At 34.6% G+C, this 15,833-nt stretch overlaps 1 protein-coding gene across 4 annotated transcripts in view; it reads left to right on the top strand.

Annotated features, from left to right (window-relative positions):
- MTHFD2L (methylenetetrahydrofolate dehydrogenase (NADP+ dependent) 2 like) overlaps positions 1–15,833 on the top strand; it is a 185,480-nt gene that overhangs the window by 55,143 nt on the left and 114,504 nt on the right. For 3 of the 4 annotated variants that reach the window (XM_032150209.2, XM_058433931.1, XM_058433924.1), the window contains 2 exons: positions 8,661–8,845; positions 9,435–9,557. In XM_032150209.2, coding sequence (XP_032006100.1) covers positions 8,661–8,845; positions 9,435–9,557 — 308 coding nt within the window. Of the gene's footprint in view, positions 1–4,582; positions 4,713–8,660; positions 8,846–9,434; positions 9,558–15,833 lie in introns of those variants that run through there. The other variant, XM_058433925.1, reaches the window with a different exon arrangement.

The following is a 15,833-nucleotide window of genomic DNA, read 5'->3' as shown; positions in this document are numbered from 1 at the left end:
ATTTTATTCATTTCTGCCCACATGTCACCTGATTTATCAGAGAAGTTATACCTTAACCCACCTATATAAAATAACTCTGGCCCTCAGATAAGTCCTTTCTCTGCCTGATGTCACACATGATCTATTAAATACTTGTTGTTTTTCAATTTGCTTATATCTTCTTCAACTAGAATATAGTTTCCATAAAAGTAGGTAATTGTTTTGTGCCCTATTATTTATATTCCCAGTGCCCAAAATAGTTTTCAGCACATAGGAGACTTTCAATATGTATTTGCTAAGTGAATAAACAATAAGCATGTGGTGGGGAGTTTTAACCAGAGAGGTGATGTAATTAAATTAGAAAACAATCACTCTGGCTGCAGTATGGAAAATGGATTAGAGGAGATCAAGACAAGCCAGAGAGAAATTTTAGGATATGTATTATTCAGTGGCTGAACATTTGAATTGTTGCTGATGTTTAACCTTTTTAGCTTTTCAAGAATTTTCACGTTGAAAAATCTAATTTGTTTATGCACTAAAGTAATGAGAATGTGTGAGTTGACCAGTTCTTCCAGCACATGGACCAATACGGGCACTCTCCCATTGGCCCTGCATTAATTTGAGGTTGCCTCATTTTGCCTCTTACAGTGACTCCTACAGAGCTAGGCTTGCTGAGTCTCTACGGTGACTGATGGAGTCAGTTGGAGAGCCTCAGAATTGAAAATGCTCAGAGACTTAACTCCTAATTTACCCATAAACACCAGCTGGCCAGGCTGTATCATGTCTGTTATAATTAGTTAGCGAGCTGACTTAGCACCTCAGTGCTATAATTCAAAGTAAACCCTGAACATCTTAGACCTGAGTATACATGGTACAGTTAAGTTTAATCTGTTTACAGGTTGTCTCTTTGGAGTCTGGGAATCAGCTTGTGCTATTGGTCTTCTCTGACACTCTTCAGGTCACGTGGGTTTGTACAGTCTAGGTCATAATTAGCCTGGATTATACTCAGTGATTGCCAGCTTCACAGTGGCCTGTGAACAAATTATTTTGTTTAATAGTGAGTGAATCAATATGTCAGCAGTAGCATCACTACTCATATGCTATAAAATGCAAGACAGAGTTCAGATGTTTTTATATTTTAAAATAAAATGTATATTCCTTACTGTGTTAGGTGATTTCTAGTTTTTTAACAGATAAATCTGCTTCTATAATAGTGTTCTACCCTAAGAAAATATTGCTGACACAAATTGATTTATGGAAAGTTTTATTTGCTACTACTTATAAATGAGTTGTGCTGGAATTTGTTGCTGTATCTGCAGTTCTTAGTATTTGCTAATATACAAGGTCCTTGTTATCTTAGTGCCAAAAGGCTACTTAAATGAATTCATAAAATATCCTCACCAGAAATTCATAGCAAACAGTGAAAAAAGTTTGTTACTTTACTTTGAAAAATAAAAACCTCAAAAGTTTTATTTTATTTTAACTTGATTTGTCTATAATTACATACAAAGTATTGGAAGGTACAAAGCACAAGCTACAAAAGATCACTCAAGAAATAATAGATAACCAGAATAGCCCTCTATATTAAGGAATTTAAGTTTGTAGGTTTAAACCTTCCCCTAAAGAAAACTCCAGAATCAGATAGCTTCATGGGTGAATCCTACCAAACATTTAAGGGAGAAAAAAAATGCCAATTCTTTACACACTCCTCTGGAAATATAGAATTCTTCCTAACTCATTCTATGAAGCTAGCATCATCCTGGTATCAAAGCTACATGATAACATTATAAGAAAAGAAAACTACAAACACCTCTTATGCATGTAGATGCAACAATTTTAACAAAATTTCAGATGAAATCCATGATAATCTGGAAAGGATAGATATATAATAACCAACTGGGATGTATCCCAGGAATGCAAGGTTGATTTAACATTTGAAAATCAGTTACCATATTAACAGACTAACACTCGAGAAAAACCTGTGATCATCTCAATAGACATAAAAAACATTTGGCAGTATCCTCATACAAATTCTCACCAAACTAAAAATAGACATAAATCATAAACTGAATGTATAACTTAGGCCCATAAAATATCTAGAAGAAAACGCTGGAGAAAACCTTTGTGACCTTGAGTTAGGCAAAGATTTATACAACACTAAAAGCATGGTCCATAAAAGGAAAAATTAATAAATTGGAGTACATTAAAATTAACTGTTCTAAAAACACAAGAATAAAAAGGCAAAGCACAGACTGGGAGACAATATTTCAAACCCCATATCTGATAAAGTACTTGAATCTAGGACATACAAAGAACTTTAAAAATTCAAAATAGGAAACAACCTACTAAACAATGGGCAAAAGATTTAATTATTTAATTCACCAAAGAAGATCAGAGATGGCAAATAAGCATACGAAAAGATGTTCAACATCAGTATTCATTAAGGGAATGCAAATTTAAAGCACAATGACATACCACCATATGTCCACTAAAATGTCAACAGTTTTAAAACCTGACCATCTTAAGTGATGACAAGTATATGGAGCAACCAGAACTCATGTACTGTTTGAAGGAACGCAAAGTGGTACAGTGTCTTTGTAACATGGTGTAACAGTTTTTAACATATTTAAACATACACTTACAATATAACCTAGCCATTCCACTTTGAGATATTTGCTCAAAAGAAATTAAAGCAGCCAGGAGTGGTTGCTCACACCTGTAATCCTAGCATTTTGGGAGGCTGAGAGGGGCAGATCACTTGCGGCCAGGAGTTCAAGACCAGCCTGGCCAACATAGTGAAACCCCGTCTCTACTAAATATACAAAAATTAGTCAGGCATGTTGGCATATGCCTGTAATTCCAGCTACTCGGGAGGCTGAGGCATCAGAATCATTTGAACCCAGGAGACGGAGGTTGTAGTGAGCCGAGATCTTGCCACTGAACTCCAGCCTGGGTGATAGAATGAGACTCTGTCCCCCTCCCCCCCAAAAAATATATTAAAGTATATGTGTATAAAACATATTAAAGTATATGGGTTATAAAATGTTTGTAACAGCTGTATTTGTCTGATCAAAAACTAGAAAGAACCCAAATATCCATTAATAATTACATTTGAATGGATAAATACTGGTATATCCATATAATATAATACTATTCAGCGATAAAAAATAAATCAACCATTCAAACATGCAACTACGTGAATTAATTAAAAAATAATTATGCTGAGTGGAAGTAGCTGGCCAAAAAAGAGTATGTTGTATTTGATTCAATTTTTATAAAATCCTCGGTACTACAAACTAATATATAGTGAACAAAAGAGATCAATGGTTGCCTGGAATGGTGAATTGAGGAGTGGAATCTGGCAGAGACAGGTGGAATGGCAAATTTTAAAAGTACACCTGGAAAGTTTTGAGAATGATAGACATGTTCATTTTCTTGACTATAGTGATGTATATATATATACTCAGGTATATACATATATTAAAACTTAAAATTGTACACGTTAAATGTGTCCAGTTTATTATATGACAATTATACTGAATAAATCTATTACAGAAATAAGACAGCAGAACAAGATTGATATATTGAATTTATCATGACATTTCATGTCTTGAAAGCTATTAAAATTTTAATGAAGAGTAGACAAAATTAGAATCAAAAGTAGAGTTTACTTAGAATGTCTAGTTGTGATTGCATTGTCTAACCAATTTGCTCATTTACTTATAAATTATGATGTTATTAAAATACACTTTTATATTAAACTAAAGTGGTTTTCAAACAGGTCATACACAAGAATCACATGTAGGAAATTATTAGACATGCAGATTTCCAGGTTTTACCTCTGCCCCCAGGAATTCTGAATTGTAGATGTGGGTTGTAGGGTCTGGGAATCTGCAATTTCAGGCAGTTTTTGATGTGTGTATCCATAGACCACACTTGGAATTGCTTCTTAGCAGAACACTGTTTACCTCAAAATTGCATGAACTGAGAAGAGATGGATGCTATGGAAGACTGGTGCCATACTATAATGGTGTATTTTCGATCTGGTTCTAACTGTATGTCCACAAACCTACTAGAGACAGCAGTTGACTTATTTGGAAGGAGCACAAAGTTTGCATTTTGTGTGTTGTCAGATATTTATAGCACCCGCCCTCATTAGAAAATTAAAAGTATACAGGTACCACAAAGAATTAAGGTTTATAAGGGCCTCCTTTCCTCCTCCTCTTTCTCTTCTGCTACTTACTCTTTCTCCTTTTCCTCTTTTTCATATTTATTGACCTACATTTGATGTTTTTGGTAGTAATCATGTTTTTACCAGGCTGTTCAATAGTGAAAGGACAGGGGCAGAAGGAAGAAGGGACCACCTTCTACTTTATCAGATACCTTTAAAAAAATAAACACACAGTAAGAGCAATGTAATTCACCATTTTCAAGTTTGAGGTTATGGAGAGCAGAAAAGCCTTTCTAGAAAGTATTTCTTTGTGCCTTTCCAGAGATAGTTTATATCATCTATCAAAATATAGCACTTCTTACCTTCTGAAATACTTATAAACTGCCAGGAAGTAATCTTCTGTGGAAACTTATTCCGTTAGAAATGATGCCATTGCATCGGGGAGGAACTAAACTATCGGTTTACTGACTTGATCCCCACCATAATCAGTGACAAGCATGGCAAGACTCACAGCTGTTGTCCGGGGCCATGCCTGGGGCCATGGAATAACATTTTTCTTTGAGTAAGTTAAAAGAGTTGTGTAGTATGAAGCTCTTGACTTCAGAGTCTTGTACAGGATATGCTAACCAAAAACGAACTGATTTTGCCTTAGGGTCACAAGATTGTGGGGCTATGTGTATACACAGTGCAGTCCAATCTTCAAGATGGTTGCCAGTTTTAACTAGGCTGTGCTGATCTGCCTCTTTAGAAAAAATAGGAGAACTTTATATGCTGGATTACATTTATTGATTTGCGAATGTTGAACCAGCCTTGCATCCCAGGGATGAAGCCCACTTGATCATGGTGGATAAGCTTTTTGATGTGCTGCTGGATTCGGTTTGCCAGTATTTTATTGAGGATTTTTGCATCAATGTTCATCAGGGATATTGGTCTAAAATTCTCTTTCTTTGTTGTGTCTCTGCCAGGCTTTGGTATCAGGATGATGCTGGCCTCATAAAATGAGTTAGGGAGGATTCCCTCTTTTTCTATTGATTGGAATAGTTTCAGAAGGAATGGTACCAGCTCCTCCTTGTACCTCTGGTAGAATTCAGCTATGAATCCATCTGGTCCTGGACTTTTTTTCGTTGGTAAGCTATTAATTATTGCCTTAATTTCAGAGCCTGTTATTGGTCTATTCAGAGATTCAACTTCTTCCTGGTTTAGTCTTGGGAGGGTGTGTGTGTCGAGGAATTTATCCATTTCTTCTAGATTTTCTAGTTTATTTGCATAGAGATGTTTATAGTATTCTCTGATGGTAGTTTGTATTTCTGTGGGATCAGTGGTGATATCCCCTTTATCATTTTTCATTGCATCTATTTGATTCTTCTCTCTCTTCTTCTTTATTAATCTTGCTGACGGTCTATCAATTTTGTTGATTTTTTCAAAAAACCAGCTCCTGGATTCATTGATTTTTTGAAGGATTTTTTGTGTCTCTATTTCCTTCCCATGATTATCTCAATAGATGCAGAAAAGGCCTTTAACAAAATTTAACAACCCTTCATGCTAAAAACTCTCAATAAATTAGGTATTGATGGGACGTATCTCAAAATAATAAGAGCTATCTAGGACAGACCCACAGCCAATATCATACTGAATGGGCAAAAACTGGAAGCATTCCCTTCGAAAACTGGCACAAGATAGGGATGCCCTCTCTCACCACTCCTATTCAACATAATGTTGGAAGTTCTGGCCAGGGCAATCAGGCAGGAGAAGGAAATAAAGGGTATTCAATTAGGAAAAGAGGAAGTCAAATTGTCCCTGTTTACAGATGACATGATTGTATATCTAGAAAACCCCATCGTCTCAGCCCCAAATCTCCTTAAGCTGATAAGCAACTTCAGCAAAGTCTCAGGATACAAAATTAGTGTGCAAAAATCACAAGCATTCATATACACCAATAACAGACAAACAGAGAGCCAAATCATGAGTGAACTCCCATTCACAATTGCTTCAAAGAGAATAAAATACCTAGGAATTCAACTTAAAAGGGATGTGAAGGACCTCTTCAAGGAGAACTACAAACCACTGCTCAATGAAATAAAAGAGGATACAAACAAATGGAAGAACATTCCATGCTCATGGGTAGGAAGAATCAATATCGTGAAAATGGCCATACTGCCCAAGGTAATTTATAGATTCAATGCCATCCCCATCAAGCTACCAATGACTTTCTTCACAGAATTGGAAAAAACTACTTTAAAGTTCATATGGAACCAAAAAAGAGCCCACATTGCCAAGTCAATCCTAAGCCAAAAGAACAAAGCTGGAGGCCTCACGCTACCTGACTTCAAACTATACTACAAGGCTACAGTAACCAAAACAACATGGTACTGGTAACAAAACAGAGACATAGACCAATGGAACAGAACAGAGCCCTCAGAAATAATGCCACATATCTACAACCATCTGATCTTTGACGAACCTGACAAAAACAAGCAATGGGGAAAGGATTCCCTATTTAATAAATGGTGCTGGGAAAATTGGCTCGCCATATGTAGAAAGCTGAAACTGGATCCCTTCCTTACACCATGTACAAAAATTAATTCAAGATGGATTAAAGACTTACATGTTAGACCTAAAACCATAAAAACCCTAGAAGAAAACCTAGGCAATACCATTCAGGACATAGGCATGGGCAAGGACTTCATGTCTAAAACACCAAAAGCAATGGCAACAAAAGCCAAAATTGACAAATGGGATCTAATTAAACTAGAGAGCTTTTGCACAGCAAAAGAAACTACCATGAGAGTGAACAGGCAACCTACAGAATGGGAGAATATCTTTGCAATCTACTCATCTGACAAAGGGCTAATATCCAGAATCTACAATGAACTCAAACAAATTTACAAGAAAAAAACAACCCCATCAACAATGGGCAAAGGATATGAACAGACACTTCTCAAAAGAAGACATTTATGCAGCCAAAAGACATGAAAAAATGCTCATCATCAGTGGCCATCAGAGAAATGCAAATCAAAACCACAATGAGATACCATCTCACACCAGTTAGAGTGGTGATCATTAAAAAGTCAGGAAACAACAGGTGCTGGAGAGGGTGTGGAGAAATAGGAATACTTTTACACTGTTGATGAGACTGTAAACTAGTTCAACCATTGTGGAAGTCAGTGTGGCAATTCCTCAGGGATCTAGAACTAGAAATGCCATTTGACCCAGCCATCCCATTACTGGGTATATACCCAAAGGATTATAAATCATGCTGCCATAAAGACACATGCACACATATGTTTATTGCGACACTATTCACAATAGCAAAGACTTGGAACCAACCCAAATGTCCATCAATGATAGACTGGATTAAGAAAATGTGGCACATATACACCATGGAATACTATGCAGCCATAAAAAATGATGAGTTCATGTTCTTTGTAGGGACATGGATGAAGCTGGAAACCATCATTCTCAGCAAACTATCACAAGGACAAAAAACCAAACACCACATGTTCTCACTCATAGGTGGGAATTGAACAATGAGAACACATGGACACAGGAAGGGGAACATCACACAATGGGGCCTGTTGTGGAGTTGGGGTGGGGGGAGGGATAGCATTAGGAGATATACCTAATGTTAAATGGCGAGTTAATGGGTGCAGCACACCAACATGTATACATATGTAACAAACCTGCACATTGTGCACATGCACCCTAAAACTTAAAGTATAATTAAAAAAAGAGAAAAGAAAAAAATAGCAGAACTTTAAATTTAGGCGATATTAAAGTCCAGATCTTGAGTATGTGGTTTGTTAATTTATATGAATACATAAATGTGTGTATATGTATATACATATATATGCACATGTGTGTATAATATATATGTTTTATATATAATACATAAGTGAAAGTTGTGAAGAAATGTGTGCTGTAGTTAGCATCTTAGTCTATTTGAGGTGCTATAACAGAATAACATAGACTGGTTGTTTTATACAAAAACAGGAATTTATTTCTTATAGTTCTGTAGACTGGGAAGTCCAAGGTCAATACACCAGAAGGTTCAGTGTCTGGTGTGGGCCTGCTTTTTGGTTAATAGATAGCTGTCTTCATGCTATGTCCTCACGTGGCAGAAGGCATGAGGGAGATCTCTGGAATTTCTTAAAAGGACACTAATACCACTTATGAGGGCTCTATCCTCATGGTATAATCACCACCCAAATGACCTACTTCCTAATATAACATTTGGGGTTAGGATTTCAACATACGAATTTTGAAGAGACATACACATTCATTTTATAGCAGATAGATTATACTGTAGAACCAAATAACAGAGTTGGAATCCTTCACAAAATTATAAAATATTTATGAACCTGAAGAGTAGGTATCACTATAATTGAAAAAAAAATCAAATTTTGGGTGCTTGGAGAATCATGGTGGTTTTGTTGATTTTTTTACCTTAAATTTGTGCAGTTGAATGTTTATTTTCTTTTTAGTATTACATTTGTTGTTTTGCTTTCCACAGACATGAAGCCATTGTTATATCAGGAACTGAAATGGCCAAGCATATCCAGAAAGAAATACAGCGAGATGTGGAATCATGGGTTTCCCTTGGAAACCGAAGACCTCACCTCAGTATAATTTTAGTGGGAGATAACCCGGCAAGCCATACATACGTCAGGAATAAGATAAAAGCTGCTTCTGCTGTAGGTGGGTATGTGTTTTAGTTGTAATTACTACTAAATATATTTTCTGTTTTTACTTCAAATTGTGATAATTATGAATGATAATTATCAAATAAGTGCCACTTGAATTGCATGCATTATTATTAAAGACTATTCAGTTACCAAAGCTTATGTTAATTTCATATGATTTTTCTTCAAATTTCTTATAGGGTTAATTCAGTGTGTTTTATATTCTTTGGCAAGATATGCAAAGAATAGTTTACATCTCAAAGGCCTGCTTTCATTATATTTGCTTTAATCAAATAATAAACCTGGCTTGTTCACTCTGTTAAACTTGGCCTAACAGTTATGTGGTAGTGATATTTTTATTCTCTTCAAATTACTAACAGTAGCTTATCTCAAACAAGTACAAATTGTCACCTGGCATTCCAGGCCAAAGAATGCATGTGAATCAAGAGGAAACACCTGTACTATTGGAGGAATCCTTCCTGATGGTGCATGGAACATCAGAACCTTTCATTGCAGTAGGAATAGTCCCACACTGTGTCAGACACTATTGATGAAAAACCATATTCAGTTAGTCAAGTGACCTTCTCTGCCTGTTTTTCTTCTAGGTATTTGTAGTGAGCTCATTCTAAAACCTAAAGATGTTTCCCAGGAAGAACTTTTGGACGTAACTGATCAATTGAATATGGACCCAAGAGTCAGTGGTATATTAGTTCAGTTACCACTACCAGGTACATAATGCTCTTCTATTTATCTGGTTTTGTTAAAAGTGAAACAAAGGGCATCTTTCAACATCATATCATGATACTGCAAGTAATTTATAAAATACATTCAGAAGGGGACTAGCTATTATACTAGTGATAAGTGTAATAGTGATTTCTGAATGATTTGTGCTTACATTGACAAAATCCTGGAAAGTAAAATATAGGCATTGGCAATACATATACTCCTTGCTTTGCACAGTAGTATGGGACCCTAAAAATGACAACGTAAGATGAAACCAGGTAACGTGATCTTAATAATCAAAGGTAAAAATAACAATTTTTCTGTGACCTTTAAAACTTCTTATCAAAGCATTAAAAACTCTCCTACCGTGGTTCATAAATGTATAGGAAAATGAATAATTAGTAAAACTAAACTAATGTTTTTTAGTACACTGTAATTTAAAACATTAGAAACATTGAGAAAGTGTATGATATCTTTGCAAAAGCTTGTCAAAAGTAGTTGGAGCAGTGTTTGTCTTCTGTCTAATTCTATAACTTATCATATGGAATGGGCATCTTTTCTATGTCTTGGTGAATTAAACTGTTATATTCCTTTCAAAGTTTAGATTAGCTCCCAGTATTTTGTCTGTTGTACTTTCAATGTTGTGAAATTTCTCTGAGAGTTCCTTAACATTTAAAAGAACTTCAGTGTGATGTTTCACGTTGGCGTCACTTCATCTGAGATATTATGGTCTTTTTTATTACGATCACTTTCCTCATTTGTGTGATGGATTCACCCTCATTAAGTTCCTCTGGCTGTGTAACTACATCTCTCCAAAGGATTCAGCGTCAGCATTCTATAGTCAGCTATTTCTCCTACAACTCCATTTACATTAAATTAGAATCCTATTGAAATGACTTTGTTTTTTATGTTTATCAGGCTTTTTCAACATAGTACTTCGCTTCATGCGGGCCTAGGTTTCTCTTGTCTTTGTTTGCTGTTACCATTTTCAGATGTTCTACTTACACCCAGTTTCCATCCCAGCATTATCACATTTTGTTTCTTTGCTACACTTTCACTTTTACAGGCTAATCTCCTCTGTCTGTTATCCACTTTTGTAAAATATCATATGAGCTTATCTCTGGAAAACATGGAGAAAACACACTTTGCTATCTATGTTTGAAGATTGCAAATGTGCAGTGACCAATCATTTGAAAGAAGTGCTATGACTGGTCACTGATCATCATCTCATCTGTTATTTCTGTAGTGATTTGTGGACTAAAGAGCTAGCAGCTCTTGTATAATTACTATGAAATTTGAAATGTGTTATTGGAGGACTAGTATTATTTAACTAAATTGTTGTTCTGAAATTTGTGCATATTTAAACTGCGCAAAATGAAGACTGCAGGTATAGTATAGGTTACAGTAGCTTTGTAGTTTTGAGTTTTGTAAGCTTTGATTAACAATCATGTGATGTGCAAAAAGTAAATCTATATAATGCTATCATATGGGATCTTTATGTGGTATTAATATTTTTCTTTATCCAACAATATAATGTAATATCTTAGCATGTGTTACAGCTTTTGTGCTGTTTACATTATATCAAAAATTCATACTTCTAATTCTTTTCCTCCAATATAGCTGCACTGACAAAAATCATCAAGTTGATAAGAATCTTAGAAGCTATAGGAGTTTCCCCCTGAGAAAAAAGATCTGGCAGATAATGCTTACATTAATGATGTTAAAGTTACTATAGTGATAGTATCACTTACCTTTAAAACTAGAAAAAAAATTCAACACATGCAACACTCTTGTATCATAGGAAAATGAGGTCTAGAGAAGATCAGGAATTTATTAACATCACAAATCTGTCCAAAAAGTTTTAACAGTGTTTCTCAATTGTTTAACCCACTCAAAATGAATCTCCTGTTGGTACTGTATTTATCAAGCAATCTTCTTATAGTTTGCAGTTTTTGAAATTTTCTCTACTTGGCATTTGTATGACATTTCAGTAACTATATAAACATGTCACAACATTAATTCTTAAAATGTCCATTCTACACAAAATGACCTGAAAAGACGTTTCTTAAGAGAAGACATACAAATGGCCAACAGGTATACGAAAATGATAAATGTTACTAATTATCAGGGAAAGGCAAATTAAAACCACAATGAGATATCACCTCACACCTGTGAGGATGGCTGTCATCAAGAATATGAGGTAAGTGTCAAGGATGTAGAGAAAAGGAACCCTTGCTAACTGCTGTTTAGAATGCAAATTGGTACAGTCATTTTAGAAAACAGCATGACAGTTCATCAAAAAAATTAAAAATAGAATACCATATGATCAAAAAATTCCATTTCTGTATGTATATCCAAATGACATGATATCAGTATGTCAAAGAGATATCTGCACTCCTAAAGTAATGCTACAATGTGCACATTGCAGCATTACTTTAAGATACATAATCAACTTTAATGTCTATCAGTGGCTGAATGGATAAAGTAAATGTTGTTGTGTATATACACTATGAAATAAGAATCAACTTTTTGAAATAATGAAATCCTGCCATTTGCTATAACATGGGGCCTGAAGTATATTATACTAAGTAGAATGAGCTAGGCACAAAAAGAAAAACCTGCATGATCTTACCTGTAGAATTTTTAAAAGTAAACTCATGGAAACATAGAGTTAATGGTGGTTACCAGGGACTGAGGACTGGAGAGGGGATTGTGGAGATGTTGGTTAAAGGATACAAAATTTTAGTTAGGAATAAGTTTTGGAGGTCTATTGTACAACATACTATATACTTGCAAATTGCTGAGAAAGTAGATTTTAAATGTTCTCACCACAAAAATACATATCTGATGTATGATATATGTTAATTAGCTTGACTTAGCTGTTTCATAATGTATACATATATCAAAATATTGTACACCACACATATATACAATTTTTCTTTGTTAATTTAAAACTTTAAAATAGTCATAGTTTTCAAACTACATTACATTTAGTTTGTCACAGATTTCTAACTACATTAGATTGTTTGTCTTAATAAATTTATATCTGTAGAAATTTTACCCCTTTTGAGCAACATTCCTTATTTGGTGAATTTATTAGCAGCTCGCCGCTAGATGGCACTGGTGATTTGTCTGTATTAAATACTAAATCGCTTGAGTCCTGTGCTAGAGACTAAATCGTTTGAGTGTCTCAAACAGAGAGTGAGAAGCATAGAGCTAAACTGACTGCAGTGATTGAAAAAAAAAAAAAAAAATCTGCATGTTCTGAGAAAGGGCAGTTTTCTATGTGGCCTAAAAGCCAATAATGCCAAAATTGTGGCTAACATTGGTTACATTATGGCACTTTATATGCCATTTATATTACAAATGGCACTTTGTATTTATTAACCCATTGGATCCTCACAATAATCCTGTGAAGCTGGAGCTATTATATATTTTTTACTGATGAGAAATTTGAGGCATGAGGAGGGTAAGTAACTTCTTCCAAGTTGACAGAGTTGCTAAATAACTGAGTTGGGATTTGCATCCGGGCAGACTGGCCCGCATGCCAAGAATACTCTTACCCATTATGTTAGCACCCTCACTGACACATCAGTGTTATCTAGTGAGTCGTGTGCTTACTATGTGGCAGGCACTCCCTTACATGGATTATTTTATTGAATCCTACCAACACCCTTATATGATAAGAATTATCTTCTTCATTTTATAGATAATGAGACTGAGACACAGGGAGGTTAAGTGAATTGACCAGTATTACCTATTAGTAAATGGCAGAGCCAAGACCCAAACCCAGGTCAACTGATTTCAGAGCCTGCCTTTTAAACTTCTTGTTACGTTATACTGTCTCTCAGAACACAGTAAGGCATAACATAAGCACATATATTTCAAACATTCACATACAAGTTCCTAGCACATGTAACCACCAAGTTGCTGATCATCTGGTTTCCCTGTTTCCACACTTGTAACCTATATTTTTTACGGTTTTTACCTTGCTCAATAATGGTATTCCTATTTTTATTCATAATTTCTTTTTGGTAAGGTTTAAAAATGATAGCAATGGGATTAAAGACATATTAAATATACTATTCCTTTCAAAGTAGCCTCTACTTTATTTTAGTAATTGCACTATGGTACATTTTTGCTAGCAGAAGATATTATTCAAATATGGGTATGTACAGTCTGAATTTGTAATGTGGCTTTGTGATTTACTGACTGTTACTTAACTTTGATGAGTCTTATTTTCCTCATAAAAAGAATTGAAAATCGATCTTTTATACTATATATTTGGAACATATAGTTAGTTAATAGAAAAAGTTGGTTAAAGTAGAAAATTGTAAAACAATACATATGTACCTTAAACATTGTATTATATAATAAATAATTTAAATACTCATTCATCAGTCTTTAATGTAGATTAAAAGCTTTCTGGGGCCCACTGATTGGACTTCTGCATCATCTTCTGGCATTAATAATACTTATAATACATTGCCTGTAATTTTCAGGTTGTAGTGAAACAGTGAAAATTCATCTAGATTTTCAAAATGTCTCCCAGTCTTCAAAGTCGCCTTGCTGTTATCTAAGTCATACTAATTCTTTTTAGTTCTTGAGAGTCTTTCCAGATCATTCAGCTTAGTTTTCGTACAAATAAGAACTGTTCCATTTTGCACCCCACTGTCATTTATTTATATCATTTTTACCTATGTTATAGAATTTTCTATGAAAAAACTGGCAAAGACAGGCTGGGAAATACAAAAATTGTCTCTTGGTTATGAAACTCAACTGGTAGGGTTAGGAATAGTTTATTAACTATTCTCTGATATGTCCAGCAAGTGCTGGGCATCAGCCTTCATGTTTTACAGAATAAATGGAGCTCATTAGTTATTTTGATAGATTGGCTATATAGAAGTAGATGAATACAGCCTCTACTATGTATATCTCATAAGATTGTTATAATGAACAAATTAAACAACAAGCAAATGAAAAAACGAATGAATCTAGTTGATTATACCTTCAAGCTTAATAATATAAAATTATTTTCTATAATTTGATTAGTAAATGTGTATTTCTAATTATTTCATGATTAGAAATCTGAGATTATGTCTCACAATTAGGGCAATGTCTTGAGTAAAATAAATTCCAAGTTAGAATTATAATTCTAATGTTTGAAGACAGGTTTTCATAAGGATTAAACAGAATGTGCAGGGAGTTTCCATGCATCTCATTTGGGCAAGAAGCAAAGAAATGAGATAGAATTCTGACCTGTTTAATGGTACTGGGCCTGTCACAAGCTAAGCCTTGTTTATGTTCAGAAGCTATGCAACTTTTTTCAGGATTTGAAATACTCGAGATATAAGAGTACACAGCCTTGCTGTTTGTCCAGTAGCTGACCCTAAAGCTAAGGAGAAATAAAAATGACCAAATGCAAATGCTTTCCTACTCTTGTCCTGACTGTGCATAGGTTCTTATCAATAAGTGATTGCTGTGTCGAGGTGAGAAAGGGGTCTGTTATTTATGTTATATTCTTTTTTTCTTCTAAGTAAGCATTTTATTTTTTTAGCTTTTATTGAGTTATGTATATTAAACTGATATCATATTAAAAGTTAAATTTTTGGAGTATGTATCTTTATATAGAGTAAAATAATTAGAAAAATAGTCTTTTAAAACTGGGAACCAGTGGCATCCTTTTCAAACTAGAATAATAAAAGGGAAATTATAATATTCACAAACTTGAAGCACACTGGATTTCTGCTATGAATATTTGTTATAGAATAGAATTCGGTGCAGGACGAATTTGATTTAAGAGGGTTTAAATTATATGAACTGTGTGAAAACATTTAGATCTAAGGCTGAAAAACAATTATCAACTCAATGAAATTTTAATATGGTATTTCACAACTGTGACCTCATGACAGCTGTTACAAGTGTCAGGAATGGTAAATATGTACTATTTACTAATGCCAGCACTGTACAAAAGTGCTTTATATACAATAAATCATTTAATACTCACAACAATCCTTACCAGTAGATGCTATTTCTATCTGAGGTTTGTGGTTAAGGAAAAAGAGTGAACTGAGTAACTTGTGTGAGTTTACTCAGTGAGTAGGTACCAGAGTGTTGTCAAGAGAACCAAGTGTAGCATCCTTCGTACCATAGTCACAGTCCTACAGCAGAAATTTAAGAGAGCATCAAGAGAGATGCTTGCTTACCCGCTTTGTATTTACTTGCTCTCTGAGAAGTCTACTTCTCTTTTATTTCTGGAACACCATTAGGTAAACTCTATC

Source organism: Hylobates moloch, unplaced genomic scaffold (genome assembly GCF_009828535.3).
Source record: "Hylobates moloch isolate HMO894 unplaced genomic scaffold, HMol_V3 SCAFFOLD_2, whole genome shotgun sequence".
In the NCBI taxonomy this organism is placed as follows: Eukaryota; Metazoa; Chordata; class Mammalia; order Primates; family Hylobatidae; genus Hylobates; species Hylobates moloch.
This window is presented reverse-complemented; position numbering and strand designations above follow the sequence as displayed.